At 40.3% G+C, this 19134-nt stretch overlaps 8 protein-coding genes across 8 annotated transcripts; 4 read left to right on the top strand and 4 right to left on the bottom strand.

Annotated features, from left to right (window-relative positions):
* Positions 1–732: 732 nt before the first annotated feature.
* SS1G_12284 (hypothetical protein) lies at positions 733–1038 on the top strand (the record flags this gene model as incomplete). The annotated part of the gene is made up of 1 exon (XM_001587204.1): positions 733–1038. One exon carries the CDS (start codon positions 733–735, stop codon positions 1036–1038), a length of 306 nt encoding a protein of 101 aa, XP_001587254.1.
* A 1707-nt stretch (positions 1039–2745) lies between these two features.
* SS1G_12283 (hypothetical protein) lies at positions 2746–4297 on the bottom strand (the record flags this gene model as incomplete). The annotated part of the gene is made up of 2 exons (XM_001587203.1): positions 2746–4140; positions 4199–4297. The coding sequence occupies 2 exons, from the start codon at positions 4295–4297 to the stop codon at positions 2746–2748; spliced, it is 1494 nt and encodes a 497-aa protein (XP_001587253.1).
* A 1769-nt stretch (positions 4298–6066) lies between these two features.
* Positions 6067–7016, bottom strand: SS1G_12282 (predicted protein; the record flags this gene model as incomplete). Its single annotated transcript, XM_001587202.1, has 4 exons — positions 6067–6213; positions 6537–6635; positions 6686–6789; positions 6863–7016. The coding sequence occupies 4 exons, from the start codon at positions 7014–7016 to the stop codon at positions 6067–6069; spliced, it is 504 nt and encodes a 167-aa protein (XP_001587252.1).
* A 532-nt stretch (positions 7017–7548) lies between these two features.
* Positions 7549–9630, top strand: SS1G_12281 (hypothetical protein; the record flags this gene model as incomplete). Its single annotated transcript, XM_001587201.1, has 2 exons — positions 7549–7785; positions 7837–9630. The coding sequence occupies 2 exons, from the start codon at positions 7549–7551 to the stop codon at positions 9628–9630; spliced, it is 2031 nt and encodes a 676-aa protein (XP_001587251.1).
* Positions 9631–13254: 3624 nt separating this feature from the next.
* On the bottom strand, positions 13255–13500 carry SS1G_12280 (predicted protein; the record flags this gene model as incomplete). The annotated part of the gene is made up of 1 exon (XM_001587200.1): positions 13255–13500. One exon carries the CDS (start codon positions 13498–13500, stop codon positions 13255–13257), a length of 246 nt encoding a protein of 81 aa, XP_001587250.1.
* An 895-nt stretch (positions 13501–14395) lies between these two features.
* SS1G_12279 (predicted protein) lies at positions 14396–15373 on the bottom strand (the record flags this gene model as incomplete). Its single annotated transcript, XM_001587199.1, has 4 exons — positions 14396–14410; positions 14530–14641; positions 14768–14797; positions 15348–15373. 4 exons carry the CDS (start codon positions 15371–15373, stop codon positions 14396–14398), a joined length of 183 nt encoding a protein of 60 aa, XP_001587249.1.
* A 374-nt stretch (positions 15374–15747) lies between these two features.
* On the top strand, positions 15748–15879 carry SS1G_12278 (predicted protein; the record flags this gene model as incomplete). The annotated part of the gene is made up of 1 exon (XM_001587198.1): positions 15748–15879. One exon carries the CDS (start codon positions 15748–15750, stop codon positions 15877–15879), a length of 132 nt encoding a protein of 43 aa, XP_001587248.1.
* Positions 15880–17519: 1640 nt separating this feature from the next.
* SS1G_12277 (predicted protein) lies at positions 17520–17672 on the top strand (the record flags this gene model as incomplete). Its single annotated transcript, XM_001587197.1, has 1 exon — positions 17520–17672. One exon carries the CDS (start codon positions 17520–17522, stop codon positions 17670–17672), a length of 153 nt encoding a protein of 50 aa, XP_001587247.1.
* Positions 17673–19134: the final 1462 nt, after the last annotated feature.

Raw genomic sequence — 19134 nt, 5'->3', positions numbered from 1 at the left:
TATTGATTGGTAGATGTTACGAGGTTTGCCGTCTAGATCATGTGGAAGTGCTCTAGGCCCTCGAAGTGGTTTATGACTAGGTGTCAAGCAGGGACTTAAGTAATGACAAAGATGCAATTCGTAACTAATAGTAGAGTATACTAAATAATTGATCTTGAGCATGAAGCTCTATACAAAGGAAATCCATCTTGATTATATAGACCTTCATGCTTCGTGGCTCGAAGAGAGCGAAGGGATCGAGCTTCGATCCTTTCGCTCTCCTCCATCGAAGGGCTCGAGAGGCCAAGCCTTCGAGCTCTTCAAGTCCTCGCATCACGTGTTATTACTAATCCCGTGACCTAATTGTTACCTGTCGTAACACTTGCTTGACGCCTAGTTATAAACCACTTCGAGAGTCTAGAGCACTTTCACATGATCTAGACGGCAAACCTCGTAACATCTGAAAGCTTTTAATCGATAATATATAATTAATAATTCTTGGAATTTATTTATTATAAATTTCAAATTTTAATTGAATTATTAAATGTTTTTAAACTCTTTTTCCCTTTTCGGAATATCAACTTTTCGCCTTTTCACTTAACAGACGACCCTCTCTTAAATCATGCCGTATCATTACCCCACCATGTCCGTTTGATCAACCATACTTTACACGGGGTAACTCAACCACAACCAACATCAATCATATCAAGCATACCTAAAGTTATCCAAACCAAAACCCCCATAACCATAACCATGAGCACGCAACCCCCCAAACCCCAGCCCTTCAAACTAATATTTTTCGTCCCCCCCTCCCACCTCAGCACCTGCAAAACCGCCATCTTCGCCACCGGAGCAGGACGCTACCCAGGTCCTGGAAACTACACCGAATGCTGCTGGACGACGACGGGCACCGCCCAGTTCCGACCTGGCGATACTGCAAATCCGAATATTGGGAGTGTGGGGACCTTGGAGACGGTGGAAGAGGTTAGGTTTGAAACTTTGTGTGTTGGGGAGGAGATTGTTAGAAGTGCTGTTGAGGCTTTGAAGAAGCAAGTTTGATTTTTGATTTTTGATCTGTGAGAACTTGGGCGTCTCTAATTAATGCATGGTTTTAGAGTTCATCCGTATGAGGAACCGGCTTATGAGGTTTATAAGATGGAGGATTATTAAGCTGGTTATATAGTTGTGATATTGTCACTGTTGGACAGAGACGTGCAAGGGGCAGAAATAATGTAGTGCGTGCTGTTGGAGACCTAAAGTATGGCTTTACGATCTTGGAATGGATGTTTGAGGATTGCTGAAGTGCAACTACTTTTAGAGAGTTCTTTCCTAATCCTCAATTGGGAATTAGTTTACGGGATATACAGTTTCACTTGGAGGTTATTCCGTGCCTTGGTTAGCTTTTGTGCTCAACTTGAGGTACTACATACAACGTATCTTGAAAACATTATTAAAATAAAACAAGAATGTTATTTAAACCGAATATAATGTTACGAGGTTTGCCGTCTAGATCACGTGGAAGTACTCTAGGCTCTCGAGGTGGTTTATAACTAGGCGTCAAGCAGGGACTTAAGTAATGACCATAATGATATGCAATTCGTAACTAATAGTAGAGTATACTGAATGATTGATCTTGATCTTGAGCACGAAGCTCTATACAAAGGGAATCCATCTTGATTATATAGACCTTCGTATCCCAACATTGGAGCGATGAAGCTGGGGAGCGAGATTCGAATCTCGCTCCTTCGCTCCCTCGCTCCTTCACAAGACTATTCATGTGATCCTATAACACGTGATAATAGTTATAATGTTACAACGTAACACGAAGCTCTTCTACAGAGAGCTTCTCAATCTAGTCCTAATAGGACTAGTGCCTTATGCACGTGCTACGCAGAAACCATTCACTTTAACATACTCTACTATTAGTTACGAATTGCATCATTGTCATTACTTAAGTCCCTGCTTGATACCTAGTTATAAACCATCTCGAGAGCCTAGAGCACTTCCATATGATCTAGACGGCAAACCTCGTAACATATAAAAATATTTTAAATATATTTAAAAAAAAATGTTAATTTTATTTTATAATATAATATAATATTAAAATAATTGAATGATATTTATTGTCACGATTCACCATCAGGATTAGTGTCCTGGGATGAAAAGTAATCACGTGATAAGGAGCCCTAGGAGCCCTAAGAAGCCAGAAATCTTTTAAGGGCTCCCTGTCACGATTCATCATTAGGATTGATGGTGTTACGATGGTAGCAAACTGATTAATTAGGAGAGCTTAGGCCTTGTGCAAACACGATCAGATTTCATCGAATTAGTATGTGATCTTGGTCACCTGAAGATCGTATGCGCACGCACCATCAGAAATCACGTGATAAGGAGCCCTAGGAGCTTCGTGCTCAACTTAGTTATCAATTAGTTTACCTATATTCTACTTTATCTAGCAACGACTTCACTTCCAAGTGAATACCAGTGATAAAGCCTTAACCCATTACTACCAACCAGACGAAACCTTAGGCAGCCGCTGCCTCCAGTACAGTATCGTTACATTTATATCTACATCTATAAAGATAAATAAATACATAATATAAATAGATATTTTAAACTTTTGATTTCTTAAAGGTAATATTATATTATATCAAATTATATAACATCTATAAACCAAACCCTACCTATGACCCAAGCCAAGCCAAGCCAAACCGAACCAGTAACGCCCCTCTCATTAGATAGAATGATAAAGAAGAATATGAGAAATTATAATTCATCCTTGAAAATTTCCTCACTACCTTCCTCAGTCTCTTCATCTTCAAATACAACTTTCCCCTCATCTCTCTCCTTATCATTCGCCTTTTTTTCAGGCTTTTCGATAGGTCTTCCCGGACCCTTTTCATAACCTTGTCCACCATCATCCTCTACTATTCCCAAGATCTCCCTAACTTGTCCTGGTACATCTACCACTTCAATTTTCCAACCCTTATCCCCAGCCAACTTTTTAACTTCCTCTTGTAACCTTTCGATCATTTTTGGATCAAGATCCATCTTTTCTAGCGCATGTTGACTAATGACTTCGACTTGACCCCCCTCACTCTTACTTTTGCCGCGGGCAATAACTTCGCTTCGACTTGGGACCTCACCATCGGCAAAATTTGCTGGGATGGGTAGACGTTGTCCTTCCTTGCCGATAAATTTACCTGCGCCAACAGTTATACCTCCGACAACTAAGGGGTTTGAGGGCAGAGGTTTGGAAGATGGGCCAGAGGAAGAAGCGGCTTCGAGGCGGGAAGGGATGTCCGAAGATGAGACCACACGTTTGCAGACTATGCTGTTGGCTTTGTCTGCTTTGGGAGGCATGAATGCTACGTCATCACAGAGACGGGGCGTGTACACGACCATAAGGTATGAACAGGTTGTCATTTCTTTGATATAGCCGATGCGATCTTTGACGTTGGGATTGCAGTGAAATTGAACTTCGACTTGACGAGGTTTGCCTGTGAGATCACAAATCGTGCCACCTTCCATTTTTTGAACCAGGTAGCGAGTATCGCCCTTGACTTGAAGTTCGGTTTTGGGTGAATCCCCCTTTTTGGTTGTCGTATGTGCTTCTATTTGATTTCCCCACTCATCCTCTTTACTCATACTTTTCGATGATTTCTTTGCTTTTCCGAGAATGAATTCTTGAGCTGATGGATCCGGTTGGGGTGGGTAAGGGGCCTTTCCGGGTTGTGGTGGTAGTTGATGAAATTGTGTGATTTCATTGTTGTAGCAAAATGAATAAGACCACCATCCAGATACAAAATATAAACAATTATTCTCTAGATCTTGAAGTAATTCCCAACCACGATCAGTTGCTCGGGCAAGCTCTTTTTGTTCAGCAGCGCGAGCTTCCGCTTCTGAGGTTTCGTTTCGTGGAGGGAGAGAAACTATGGGAATCGTACAGAGATGTGCTTGGCCTTGTAGCCACATAAGCTCATGAGTTTGCTTGGAGGGGTCGAATTCATGATCGGTGGGGTTATCTTGGATGGGATGTTGAGATGATATACTTTTGGAGTCGGAAGATTGTTGAGTATCGTGAATGGGTGAGGGGAGATGATTGATGATAAAATCTGCTTCCTGATCCGAGAGGAATGAATCCGAAAATACTACTTCATACTTTTGTTCGTGAGCTTAAAACGAGTTACATCAGAATGGGTTATGACCTTGCGCATACCTGGGGAAATGCAAGTAAGTCATCGTGAACACTGAACACACTTTGACTAGCTAATGCGGTTGAAGCTGTAACCAACAGGACTGGAAATATTGGATGCATTATGCCATATGGCAATTGGGAATTTCACATGGACAAAGTTTCATCGATAAAAAATGTAGTTGGAAACTAAAATGTGGTCGCATTTTCACAAAGCTGGCATCATCTTTAGTTGGGGCCCCGGACCCTCGGATAAACTGCGTCATATTTGACCGGAGATTACTTTTTCCGCGCTTCACATGACATTAGACTTTACATGGTTGAATTCATAGGAGAAGTGATCTTGGTTCGCAACAGATCACGACAACAAGAGGAAGTTTGTAGCAAGGAGTAGCCCTTTTGACCGACCAACGTTACGACATGCAACAAAATTTGATACCCTTCCAAATTTCGGAGATAAATTTAAGACCGGTCACGTGTTGCGCTTCAAGCGGTTCAGCGACAGAAATCCAAGCAATCTTGCAGACCATGAAGGCTGGAAGAACGAAACATTGTCTGTAAGTCCATGGAGGGTCTGGACAGCTTACTCGGACTTAGAAGTCTAACATAAGTTCTGGGCATCATTTTCATTTCATGGGCATCGCCGATGAGGATAGATCAGGCACTTTTACAAGGCACATTTCAAGATGACAAGATGACATTTCTCTCAACTCATGTCGTGGAACACACCATTGCGACCACAGACTCGGGTCCAGAACATAGACACAGTGTACACCAAAGTAAAGTGTTGAAACCAATCCATGAGTGAGAAATGCATTCGGCAGATTCAACAACTCTCTTATCAAGGCCAGAAGAAGGCCAACGAGATATTGGGCATCACAGCATCGTGCACACCATGCGATTGATCTCACAAATGGGTATGGGTGTCTATCCTAAAGCGTAACACAAATGCCTCCAAAGCTTTTTCGTACCTTACGTATATAGTATAGAGCATAGTCTGGTCTGACAACATGTATTCGTGGGGTTTTGCACGCAGCCAGACATTCACAAACGATAATGATAGCTAAACTTCACCTCGGCCATCAACTTTACAAGTCAACTCCAATGCCCGATATGCAAAGGGAATAAGCGGCTACGCCCGACGAGAAAGAGAGAATTTGTTTGTGTCATTGCGGATCGATGTGATATTATCATCCAATCATCAGTCATATAGCATTGGGTGATTCTGATTCGAGGATGTCATTAGTTGTCAGGTTGAAAGGGTGGTGATTACAACGCAGAGCCTGCTCAACCGTGTGAGCGTTAAGAAAAGCGAAAGGTATGATGGCTTATGATGACTTATTTTCAGAGACGGGATCATTGATGGATGGGTGGACACCCAAGGTTATTTGAGTAATCCGTAGGAAGGGTCGCGATTGAAAGGCAACTCTCGGGTGTTTGTAAAGTTGCTTGTAAACTTGTAATTGTCTGGGCGAACTCATTTTAGTCAGCGATGTGTTGGTTCGTATAATTCACCGCACGTTACGTGTCGAGTCTGTGGTGGAACAGCTTTACGAGATTGATGATTGATTGATGAGTAATGATCGAATGGGCAACTTGGCAAGAGTAGGTAATAGGTAAAAGAGATTGAAAAGACGTTATCAGTTGTTGATCTTTATTATAACAAGACAAGAGCGGAAGACTTTTCAATAGTAGAGGGTGATTGATCATGAGACCCAAGAGATTTCGATAGACCAATGTATGTAATGACAGAGTGAAGGTAAAGAGGGTAAGGATTCAAGTCGATCAGTAAGTGAGAGAGTATGTACCTAGTACTCGTAAAGGTTCTAGATCTAGACTTGGAGAGAAATGTTTTCGATAAGATTTTGATACCGCGAATGCCCTCAAAATATTTAACTGAGTCTATCTTGAACTGAATCCATCTTAAACTGAGTCAACCCCAACCCCATATGTGATTCGGCATCTGAATCAGCATATTGAGCACATAGATTGTCAAGCCGACCAATACCGGTAGATCTACTTGAATATTTGAGTGACATCTGAAATGAATCAATCTTGGAAAGATCTTGGTTGGTATACATTGGCCATGTTGGATATGAATCAATATTAATTATCTCCAAGACTCAAAATATCTGAGTACCCACCTCATAGATACGGAGCTATGGTAGGTAGACGAGATAGATGATGGCTTAGATCCAAGGGACGTGGAGAAGAAAGAGAATAAAATGGCAAAATGTCTTGCTTTTATTTGTTTGGCGTTTGAAAATTGAAATGCATTGATTTGATTGTGATTTGACTGTGATGTGTAAAAAGAGAGGTAGTCAGGTAGGTAGGCAGGTCGTCGTGATTTTTGGTGGCTTACTGCTACTTCGTACATGATTTCTTTTTCCTGTCCTGTGTAGCCCATGTCCCCTCCCATACCACCCAAACCCTTCTCTATAGGTTCATCCTCACAATCACACTACTCCGTACAATGAGAATTTATCGATCCACAGAATCTTGAACACGCACGCCCTCACCTTCGCCCTCACCAATCCATCCCACCATACGACATCCACTTTCATCCACAAACATCCAGAACATCCACATACATCCACAACAAACTTCATTCTTTCCTATATAGGCAAGTCTCCATCTATCATCATTTGAAGATTCATTCTACCGGTACTCGTACACTCGCTTCCATACCAAGACTGGACTGGCTGGCCATCCTCCGTACATCCACATCCACCTCATCCACCTCATCCACCTTACATCCACTCAGAGATCTCAAACTTCCCAAACTTCCCAAACTTCCATACGTCCATACAGAGCACTTCCCATATCCCCCATACTTTATCATCTTTTTTTGTATGACCTCGAAACAAACCTAATCTGTCCTGTCATCATAATTATCCCAACCCACAGTCCACACTTCATCCGTTCCCATGCCGTGTCATCCATATCCCGAACTCAAATTCATATGAGCCCCATCTTACCATGTCGCGCTGTCCATACAATACATAGTTCGCCTTTCCCATTTCCACAATCTTTAATTCATTATTTTCGCCTTACTTTATGCTTCTCTATCTTCCCACTCAATCACAATCATATCGATAACTCAGTGCGAACTATCATTACCTTCACCGTTCGTAACATCGTTACCTGCATCCTTCATCCATACACGTATGTCATGGATTCTCATGTTCATCATCCCCAGCTCCTCTTTGCTGCACCCACTACTGTACCAAGTATGCTGGTGATCATACCATTTACTAATTATGTGAGGCTACAGATAACGTTACAGAAGACGATAGCCTTCTCCACTATCATACACCACGCATTCGAAAAGTCTCTTGGAGACTTATCTGACCAACTTTAAATAAACATTTGCTATGTCGTCCCAACTGAGGCTCAATACCTCGGGAGATCAAGATCAGCTACAATTCCTTCTGGCACAGCAAGAACAGATTCAAGCCCAAATCGCTTCCCTCACATCCGGTTCTTCGTCCTTATCGTCTTCCTTTCCAACTCACAGATCACCAATATACAAGCAACAAACGCAACGAAGACACAATGTTCCCCGAAGCATGTCAAGCAGTGGAGCTCCCATGGCCCGACACCTATCTTCTGTAGGAATCTTCCTTGGTTTTCCTTCCCGAGTTGGTTCTAACGATACTTAGGATGGGATTGAAGCACCGGTGATATCGCGGGCGATGTCTCAACAATCCGAGCCTGTAATGATGCGAACGAGTTCTATGGGCAGTACGTCCGTACATTCCGGAAGACTCCCATTCACGCAAAATGGCACGATGCCTCCTCCACTCCAAAGTGATCTCCGCCGATGTAACCCCGCCTTCGAAGCTTGGGTCAATCAAGACCAGCCCTACAGCTCTTACACATTTTCGCATCAACCTTCCGCTCCTCTCCAGCGATCCATGTCTCAACGAAAACCGGAATTAGAACAGGTTTTAGAAGATCCTCAACAAGGATTTGAGAATCCCGGCGACTTCCTCCTCCGTACCGGCTTTGCCGGTGTCTCACCAACACCAGTCTTTTCAATCACGCCCTCTCCTGTAGCCATGCATTCTTCCATGCCAATGCAACAACGACAATCTCGACAGTCGTTCAACGTGCCAAGCACGCCTACAACTGCAACTCTTACCGATGCGACTACATACACAAGTAACATGAGTCGACAAAATAGTCTCTTTAATGAGCCTTTGGTGGAAAGTATTGAAATGATGAAGTTCAATTCGAACAATTCCTTTTCTACAGGCATCAATAATGATGATCATGTTTATCCCGTTGCTCCTCAGTATAGTTCTCATCATATTCGTCGGTCTTCCGACGAGGAACAGACTCAACTACTTGTTGGGGCTGGTGGTGTTGGCAATGATTCTCAGTTTTCTCTTTCTTTTCCTAGTACGGAAGCATTTGCTCAATCTCAAATTCCACCATCTTTTGGTGCAAAGATGGAAAAGTCACAGTCGGTTGAAAGTGTTTCATCGACCATGTCATCATCATCTCGCAATAAGCAGCGGCTACAAGTCAGTAACATGGCCGCTGCACGACCACTCATGCCTAAAGGTGGCTATGAAGATAATTCAATGTCTCGAGTCAACTCGTCACAATCAATGACTCGACTCGATTCGAAAGATGGGTCAAATGATAAGGTTGCTATCGAAAAACGTGCATATCAACGACCGAAACACGAACGTGTATTCTGCAAATTGTGTGATGAACACCCTGATGGATTTCGTGGCGAACATGAGCTTCGAAGACATTGCGATCGACAACATAAAAGAATGGTGAAGAAGTGGGTTTGCATTGAACCGCCCAGCAGTCAAGGGCGCGAAAAGCCTGTGCTACCACTCTCAAAGTGCAAAGCATGCGCAACACAGAAGAAGAAGTACGGAGCATACTATAACGCTGCTGCACATCTCAGAAGGGCACATTTCAAGCCAAAGGCTAAGGGTAGAAATAAGAGTAGTAAGGTTGAGGATTCTCAAAAGCGTGGTGGGAAGGCTGGAGGGGATTGGCCTCCCATGTCGGAATTGAAGAATTGGTTCAAAGAAGTGGAAGAACCAGCCGCCGATTTTACCCAGCAAGAGGAGGACGATGATGAAGAAGATATGAACGAAAATATGCTCAACGATTTATCGCAAGTTGTTAACGCGTCAACTAATTTCGAAAATACTTCCGATGGTACTTCAATACCTGTCCTGTATCCTACGGCAAATACTCAAAATTTCGTCGGCAACATCACTTTCGACAATTCGATGCAACATGACATTGATCTATCAATGAACTTTGCAGGTCAAACAAATTTTGACCTTTCTTCCTTCCCCATGAATGACCCATCAGTGGCATTCTTTGATCCTACTTCTTCACTTCCTCAAGTTTTCGATGACCAATCTCTTGTTGGTATCAATGCTGTAAATTTTCCTTATGATTCTTCTTTATCTTTCAATTAGGTATTAATTATTCCTACTCTATTCGTAATGATATGGTTCGAGTAAGATGTGATTATAATTTTTTTTTTCTCTTTTTCTTTTCTACTTGTTCATTATCTTTTGGTAGCAATTCATCAATTTTATCAGATAAATTGATGAATTGTTTGGAAATCAGATCTAGATAGATAGGCAGGCGCTTTTTTTTTCTTCGGTTTTCTTATTTTTATACCTCGACTATCTATCTATCTATCATCTCTATCTATCTATTCCCTTTCTTCTTCGTTGAGAAGTCACGGCTGTTATGAGTAATGAATTGATTTGAATTGAATTGAATTAAATATTCTATTGGGTGGTGATATCTATCTTGTTTTTTTCTTGGTTGTTGGTTGTTGCTGGCTGGCTTGAATTACGCAGCGCTGTGCTGGATTATTAAAGGCGTCTATGGATGGATGGATGGATGGTACCGAGTGTTTTGTCGCTGATGGATGGGTGAAGAAGCGTTTTTGATTGATTGATTGGATTGGATGGGTTGGATTGGTGGGATTGGATTGGCTTATACCTATTTATTGTTGTGATCTTGATTATGAATATACTTACATATGTGTGTGGTTATTTTTGATGTCTTGATTGTGGGTTTTGTGTTGTGTTTATGTTGTGTTTGTGTTGTGAGCAGAGAGACTTGTGATTAGGATGTCGATGGGAGGAGATGGAGTGAGAGGTGGAGAGTTGCCGTGGTATGGGGGTGAGGGTGTAAGGGGTTGCAATAGTTATAAATTGAATTATTTGAGTTAATGTATCTTTGCTTCTTGTCACGATTCACCATTAGGATTGATGGTGTTACGATGGTAGCAAACTGATTAATTAGGAGAGCTTAGGCCTTGTGCAAAAGCGATCAGATTTCATCGAATTAGTATGTGATCTTGGTCACCTTAAGATCGTATGCGCACGCACCATCAGAAATCACGTGATAAGGAGCCCCAGGAGCCCTCAAAGCTCCTGGGGGCTCCCTTTATCGATCATTATATAGTCAGAATAGTTTCATAGTATAGGAGCTTCGTGCTCAACTTAGTTATCAATTAGTTTACCTACATTCTACTTGATCTAGTAACGAATTCACTTCCAAGTGAATACCAGTGATAAAGCCTTAACCCACAACTACCAACCAGACGAAACCTTTGGCAGCCGCTGCCTCCAGTACAGTATCGTTACACTTCTCTTCACTTCACTTGCCCTGGCTTAACTTGACTTCGACTTAATTAGAATTAATGATGTTACGACGGCTATCTTCTACGCCGCGTCACATGACTAAACCAAGGTAACGTGATTAAGTCACGTTATGGACCGCTGCGCGGTCCTGACTAGCCATAGGCATGAAGGTCTATATAATCAAGATGGATTTCCTTTGTATAGAGCTTCATGTTCAAGATCAATCATTTAGTATACTCTACTATTAGTTACGAATTGCATTATTGTCATTACTTTAAGTCCCTGCTTGACGTCTAGTTATAAACCACCTCGAGAGCCTAGAGCACTTCCACGTGATCTAGACGGCAAACCTCGTAACACTTATATAAATCGAAAATCAAAATTTCAATCTTTAATCTCTCGATTAATAAAATCGCAAAAATTCTGAAGTCTTTAGGATTGTGACCAAAAGGGTGTTTATAGACCAGCAATTGTATTTAACTTAGAATCTACAGGTGAAGAGCACCTGTAGATGGGGATAGCTACTCTATATACACACAAATGAATGGCCTAGCCGCAATGGCTAGGCAAAAGGAAGTCATATTTATTCCTCCAATGATCTTACTTTACCGATAACCATTGATACCTAGTACTTGTCCGGATCTGATCCTCAGGTCACCTAAATCGCATACTAATCTCGAGTAATCGTATCATGTGTGGACATGGTTAATGTACCTGAGGTTTCTTGTATAATAAGGGTGGGAGGAAAGCAGGGGTTTCCGTCACAGAAACCAAATGAGTCATGGTTCGAGGTTTATCAGCTAGCTGGTTTGATTTTTTGTTCAAGGCATTTCTTTTCAGTCGTACATTGTATTGTACATGCATGTTAGATTTTGGAATAAATAGTATTTTCCGCTATGAGAAGCCCAGCTGGTCTTGGGAATACTGTTGACAGTTTTAATTTAGATACTGTTATTGTATTTATGAACGAGAGGATGATTGAGGTGTCTCTGATTAATGTGGATATTCTATTCGAATACAAGGGAGATCAATTACAGTATTCAATTGCCTGATTATCCTCCGCAGCATCAAATTTTTTTTAAAAGTTTTGATGAAATAAATGCATTTACTCGAAAGTCGATGCTATTACTAGAGGGGCAACTGACGGCCGTGGGGAAATTTCATGGCTATTTAAACGGAGTAGAAGTAGATGGCTAACTGCAATTTTAGGAAGATTCGCTTGGATTCGCTGTTTTTTACCACTCGCTGTGGATACGGCAGTTATACAGCCAATGTAAAGTTGATATAGTCGTCGAAACTTTTTGCTGTGCGTAGCTGGCTGCTGATGTCTAATCACTAGTGCCTGTTAGAACTTGTTAGATATTCCCTTTGTCAAGGGGTCGAGCTTTTGGTGACATTTTTCAATACCTGGTAGGTCTTCCTTTTCTTCCTTCTAAAACAAATCCACCACTATTATTATCGGGAAAATAGGAAACTTTATACTTTTCGTAGACATAATCGTCATCTTTTCAAACCAAACAGTTCTATCTTTCTCAGTAAAGGAAAACACATCATCATTTGGTAATTGTTTGATTGCAATAGCTCATGCTGTAGTATCATCTTAGTCGAGTAGAGTTCGATTAAGTGTTGCCGAACCACAAATTCGAAGGCAGAAGAGTCGAGGTGTCTGAACATTGATTAATGTAACTTAATTATCTTCAAATTTGAAGTTATTTATATTAATATCTCAATCTATACTAAAATCTTGTTTTATATTAATCTCTGATGTGAAAACAACTGTGGTATTCTGGAAAATTTGTCGAGATCTAGATCCAAGTAATGAAGGACAATATTTTCTGGCGTAAATTAGACACCATCGTAGTTCAAGGATAAGTAACGGGATCAAATCCAAGATTAACCAGCTCGAACACCATGCAAAGAATCCACACAACTTTCCCTTGACATATCTGGACGACTGGCACTCAACTACTACTCTCCGTCATATATAATCCTACAAACTAGCCCGGCCCATGGTCTTCCGAAGAAGTCCCCCGAATTTACCATTATCATACAACGCGAAACTAGTCCCGATCGCGACGTCGCCCAATAATCCAAATAGACCATCGTTACAAACACTTTCTACGCATAGCGCTATTTCTCCACTATCTACCAACAAATGAAATACAATAGAGCCCGCTCCATATAACCAGAATTTTCGAAGAGCCACGCCAAGCCTGCCGCTGTTACTCCACCAAACGAGTTATACGTACCGTTCGTACAGTCCTAGTAAGTACACGTACACACATCTTGATGCTATAGTCAGACGAAAAGAAAGGCGATGATTCTCTCCAATAATGTCCATAAGGCCGGTAAGCTGAGGAGGGGCCATCATCAAGATGCGTCGAATAAAAATAATCTATAATACATTCTCGTGATTCCAAGCCTATTTGTCTCTTAAATTTAGGCTTCTTGAAGCGAGCTACCCCATTGGCCGCACGCTCCAGTCTCGAGTCGGGCAGTACACTTCACGAGAGATGCAAACCGCTTCCTCATGCCTTCTGGCACGTTGTTAAAGGCTTGCGTCTGCTTGTAGGTAGCGTCGCGGACCACTTTTACCTCGTCTTTAGTGACTAAGGGTCGAGGGTTAAGAATTCCCTGCGAAGTATTCGCATGTGGCTCCCAGGCAACCCAGAATGTCTGGAGCATATCTGTGAACAACGGAACGAACGGGAGCCATCTTAATAACGAGGCTATAAGACGACTTGCGGTTAGACAGGTTAATTGGCAGAAAAAGTGGACTTGAGATGAGTATTGCGAAAACAGGACAAGAAATGAAGTCACATTGTTAGAGTGTAATTCATAGTTTTTGTTTTACTACTTGGGTAAAATAAAGCTACAGGCTTCTAGTCCTTGACTTTCACTTGGATATGCTAACTCTGAAGTGGAAAGTGGGGGAGAGATCGCTTTTGAAGCTCTTCAATGTGCAGTCCAGACTGGCACATTGAGCTGTCCTACCATAAGCGAAGCAGACCAAAGCTTCAGATCGTTGATTTTCTTTTGGAATACTAGTAGCATGATGGAAAGCAAAGAAAGAGAGTGAATATTAAGCCGCTTAACGCAAAATTCAACTGGCACATTGAGTGCTATCGCCGTAAAAAAAAAAAAAGAGAAAAATTTCCCAGTTGTTCATCGCTTCTTGAAATTTTGAAGATAGTACAGGGAAGTGCAAGAAGATAGTGCATTTGGAGCTCTAGTTGTGCAGTGTAAACTGACACAACGATGAATAATAAAGTCCTTAAGTCTGAAAGGCAGACCAAGAACTTCTAGTATCCCTCATGCGCCACTACATAAAGATACCGAGATGAGTGACAAGGCTAGAAGTTTCAAATATTATTGCTAAAGTAGTATAACACAGACAGCATAATGAGGAAGAAAAGATGGAAAGCCCATTGTATCCCAATCATGCTAGTAACATGTGATGTTAAACTGTATATGGAACAGGAAGATTTTTCGAAGACTTACCAATAAGCGAGAGGGGTTAAATTGAATTGAAAGGGCAAAAACTTTTAGTAAAAGATAATGAGACGACAGCTCTGTAATTCTATTCCTTATCTAGCTATACGCTTCAGTCAGCTAAAATTCTACCAAACTGGAGCTTTAAAGGGCGGTTTCTTACATTTGTGTCCGTTGTGGTTGGGTGAGGGATCTTAGAAGAACTGAGAAACACTTAAATACCAAAAACAGAGTAGTTCTCCTTCCCTTAGGCTGGCTGACAAGCACTATATATTGGTTGTAGGCAGAGATCTGAGAATTGAAAGACCCTGGGTTAGGCTGAGCTTTCCTCAACCTGGTCAAGGTTATCAGTCACTTTAGGGATGCTACAGCTTTCTTGATCGTCACTATAGGTTTATGAGTATCATCGTTGTCATGATTGCGATGGGTTGTCGCCAAACAAGGAGAAATGAAGACATACTTGATGATTTGAACACTTTGCTTCGGGATTCTACAAGAAATTAATATCAAAAACATTACCCCTCAACAGTCGAAAAACATCAGAGCATAATCCAACAATAAAAGGGGTGAATACAAAGTTCGCAACCATCTTGTTTGTGGGATGTCCAAATGACTTTCTACCATCATTATAACACATACTTATTCACAGCTGATAATGTAGCATCAAAGTAGCATCTTAAGAACAGGCATTTATATACGCATATGTATCTATAATTCTACAAGGAAAGTATATACAGGTAAATCAAAATCGAACCATACCACTACTATAATGGATCTATGTATTTATACCAAGCTTATTCTAGGAACCTTTTACAACGAAAAGATAGAACTATACATCGACCAGCCGAAAGCCTCTATGCAACCCAAGGTGAATAAAATGCAAAAAGCTGTAGGGCAACAGTAAAATAACGAAATGCCAAATAGAGTAAAGCAGCATCCTTTATATTGCAAGACCATTTGATTCCGTGAACTTGAGGATGATTTAGGTAGTACAAGAAAAAAGGTTCTATTGAGCTTAGTTTGGGCCAAAACCAAAATACTGAATTGTTTGGACGTGTTGAGCCATATTTGACATTTTCAAGCATTTGTAGGCCTTTTTCCATATTGGACTCACCATGAAATTTTCTCAATTCATACTCTCCTGCCTGGCATAACATTTCACACACTAGTGTATCTCTTGCAGCTGCTGTATCACAGAAATCTGGAGTTCTAAGTGACACCTATGACGACATTATGATGGCAATGGCCACCACGAGGAAGTTGAAAAGCAAGTTGAGATGTATCACAACACTCCTTCTCCAAGTCCAATTTTTCATCTATATTGTATAGCTCTGTCCTTATATTTCTCTCTGTTGCCTTGTCTTCAAACTTTGTAGATGTTCCAGAGTATGCACATATCTTCTCAATTGCCAATTTTAACTCAAAGATTGTACAGAAATAATGAAAGGCAGAATCTCTGCGGAATTCATTCTTACCAAGAAAGCACAATTAAAGAGCAGTACGGCGTTAGCATTCGCCAGGGATAGTTGCTTGAATGAATATGGAGGCCTCCAGGAAGCTGTCAAAGTGTAGCACTACTACCGCAATCGACCCAAAATTCCCGACTCTATCCATTGTGATCACTCAACATTGGACAGCACTACAAATTTGGGCTCGGCTTAAGCATCCGGAGATTGCGGTCATTCCAAACTTCTCCATCTCACTATCATACCCGTCGTAGTCTGGGCGGGTTGCAATCCTGGTCCATAAATCGTCGCAGGTTAGTCGCCGAGGTAACCAGTACTTGCTCCAGGCCTCAATTCAACATATACTGCACATTTTATTTACACATATTAGAATCTTTCTAATCGGAACCGAACGCTGACATCTGTCATATTGAAACGTATGGTTTTTGGTTGGGTTATCTCCATCCCCTCTTCCGCTTTTCTGCAGTGCTATGGCCCAGAAACAATCATCTCTACCACACAAACACCTGTCTCGAACCAAACAATCTTAGCCGATGACAGACTGCAAATGTTCTGTCAATTTCCAGGTCGACTTGGCGAAAGTGGACAATCCCTTTTATAGAAAAGTTTCGCGGTGTCAAAAATGGCCAGTCGCACCTCTACACGCTGGAATGTATGACACGGGGAACGGCAATCACACAAGGCGTAAAACGTTAGGGTGAATGTCCTAGATGGTTCTACCGTTCCGGTCCAACATTTTTTCTTCTTCAGATGCAGTGATTCATGTCCAAATTTGAGAGCAGACTTGAAAATCATGGGTATATGATTGAGCTATCTTTAAGTATTCCGCACGCATCTTTATCATAGATGGATTCGCTCTCAACTGAGACGGCCTTTTAATCCACAGATACGACGGGAGTGAGCGTACCAAAGTTAGACCTCACTTGAGCTGTTTTGGTCAATTGAACCTGGCCTCGGCATCTCTCTTATCGCAGACTACGCAGGTCGTCACAGAATAAGCATGGTATAGGAGCTCGGCTCGGCTCGGCACCGCGACTATGTTGGTATCGGCATCAAAAAGCCTCCGGCATTTTATCTATCGGTATTGGCACGCAGCCATGCAGGATTTAGCCATTGGCGTGGGTATAAAACTTCTGTCATTCCACCCAAAAATCGGACTGACCTGTCACTGAGCTATTATGACGCGTCCAGATCCAAAACTCAGTTTTCGATTCCTGCCCTCAAAGTTATTGCTATGTGGCTGCTACACCTCCTTCAATAGACAGAATGTTGATGTTTTCCGTCTGTAAAAGGATCGGCCTGGTAACGAACATGCAGGCGAGCTGAGCGATTAAGCCTAATAAGGTCACCGCCTTTTCAATTACAAGGCCTAGTAGAACTCTATCTGCTTCGATTAGGGGTGTCGAATTTTGAAATAACCCCAGCAATCAAATTTTGCCAGCGATATCGCTTAATTAGGCTTAGACCATTCAATGGGTGTGTGTTTAGTTGGCAGGGAATCTTTCTACAACATTGAGGAATCCAGGTTTGAAATGCTCATATCTGCTCATTGTGAGATGGATGCTGGTCAGTCTGCTTTTTCCGGCATCGGATATTCGAGAGACAGAAAAATGATGAGGATGAAAATTCTTTACTCGACCACCTGAGCGACTTGGCTTTATGGAAGTGAGAGGTTGGTAGATGGATGATTGCTTCGTGGGATAATACCTCGCCGGAGCAAAAGCTCAGGCGGAACAAAACGTCAATATGGCAAAACTGACCGGAGCAAACAGCCCTCATGCGGAGCAACCCTCACACGGAGCAAAAGCCTCGTCAAGAAAGCACCCCACTGCAGTAACATCTCCCGGAGCAAAGAGACCATGCTGTGCCAAGTTCGACCAAGCTACTTGGCCAGAGTGAGGGTAACGCAGAGAAATCCTGACTTATCGTGAAACCTATGTAGAAGTGGCGATTGAAGTTGAACGGGAGCGGGGATGTTTGTTGAGGTGAGGTGTTTGAATTGGTGACATTAGTCGAATGCGAATCTAATGAGCCAATCAAGGGTAAAAGGGACAATTAGATGGTGTTTTGGCCGATTGATCGAACCTATCGATGTGAAATGAATGATCAACGAAATTCTTGGAAAATCAGAAACTCATCTAGCGTCCAATTTGTGTTCTGTATTGACTTGACTCCGGGAATTAATCAAAAGTGTGAGATTGAACGGGAGCAAAAAGCTGCAAGTTATTTCCTGTTATATCCGTCTGCCAAGAGTTCTGGAATCTGCCCACTACGCATTAAGCGAAGCCACACCAAAAAAAAAAAAATTTTTCACCTTTTCTAAACTTAATTAAATATATGAGGTATTGAATTTATTAATTGAATTTTATAATTTTGTAAGATAATCAATTGAAATTGAATAAAAATTAAACAAAATGTTTTTTAATATTTTAATATTAATAATTTCTAAAGTTATCATTATTATATTTATTTAATATAAAAATTTTAAAACTTTTAATTTATTTGTTTATTATACTCGATTTTAAGATTTTACTGATAACAACAATATTATTAATATTATATATAATAAATAAATATAAAAAATGATTTGTTTATATTTTTTTGAAATTTTAAAAATACTATAAATTAGAATATAAAGTATATAAAAGATTATAAAATTATTATTATTTTTTTTATTTTTTTTATTTATTTTTCTATATTTAATAAATTTTAATAAAATAATATAAATATTCAATTTAAAACTCTATTTTAAAACTATCTCTCTTTTAAATTATATTTTTATATTAAGATTTTTTATTTATTTATTTATTTATTAATAACATTATAATTAATAAACAAAGTCTAATAAAATTTCAATTAAAAATTCTTATATAATTCTAAATAGATTTTGAAAATTTAAGATTTTCATAATTGATTTTATTAAAATTTATAAATTCAAATTCTTTTATTTTTTATTTTATATAAAACTTATATATAAAACTCAAAAAATCTTAAAATCTTAAAATCTTAAATAACTTTTTAATAAAAATAATTAAAAACAAACTTGTCACACTCAAGAATACTGGGTAAAGTATCTTGTATTAGAAAATACTAAGCTAAGGAGAAAAGAAGAAGGAAAACAAGAGTAGAGAGTTTTCCTATGATTAAATACAAACGGGGCATGCCACGTGACCCGGAGGTGTGAGGCGTCACAAAACTATCAATTTTTTTTAAATTCTTAAATCAAAATTTATTAAAATATTAAACTATTTAAAAATAACAATTTATAAAAGCTCTTTTATTAAAAATATTATAATTTTAGTATTTATAAAATTAAAAAAATTTAAAAAAGATTTTTTATATTATTTGAAATTCAAATTAT

This window comes from Sclerotinia sclerotiorum, genomic scaffold, assembly GCF_000146945.2.
Source record: "Sclerotinia sclerotiorum 1980 UF-70 scaffold_19 genomic scaffold, whole genome shotgun sequence".
NCBI lineage: Eukaryota > Fungi > Ascomycota > Leotiomycetes > Helotiales > Sclerotiniaceae > Sclerotinia > Sclerotinia sclerotiorum.
The sequence above is the reverse complement of the archived record's forward strand: the minus strand, read 5'-3'. Positions and strand labels throughout refer to the sequence as shown.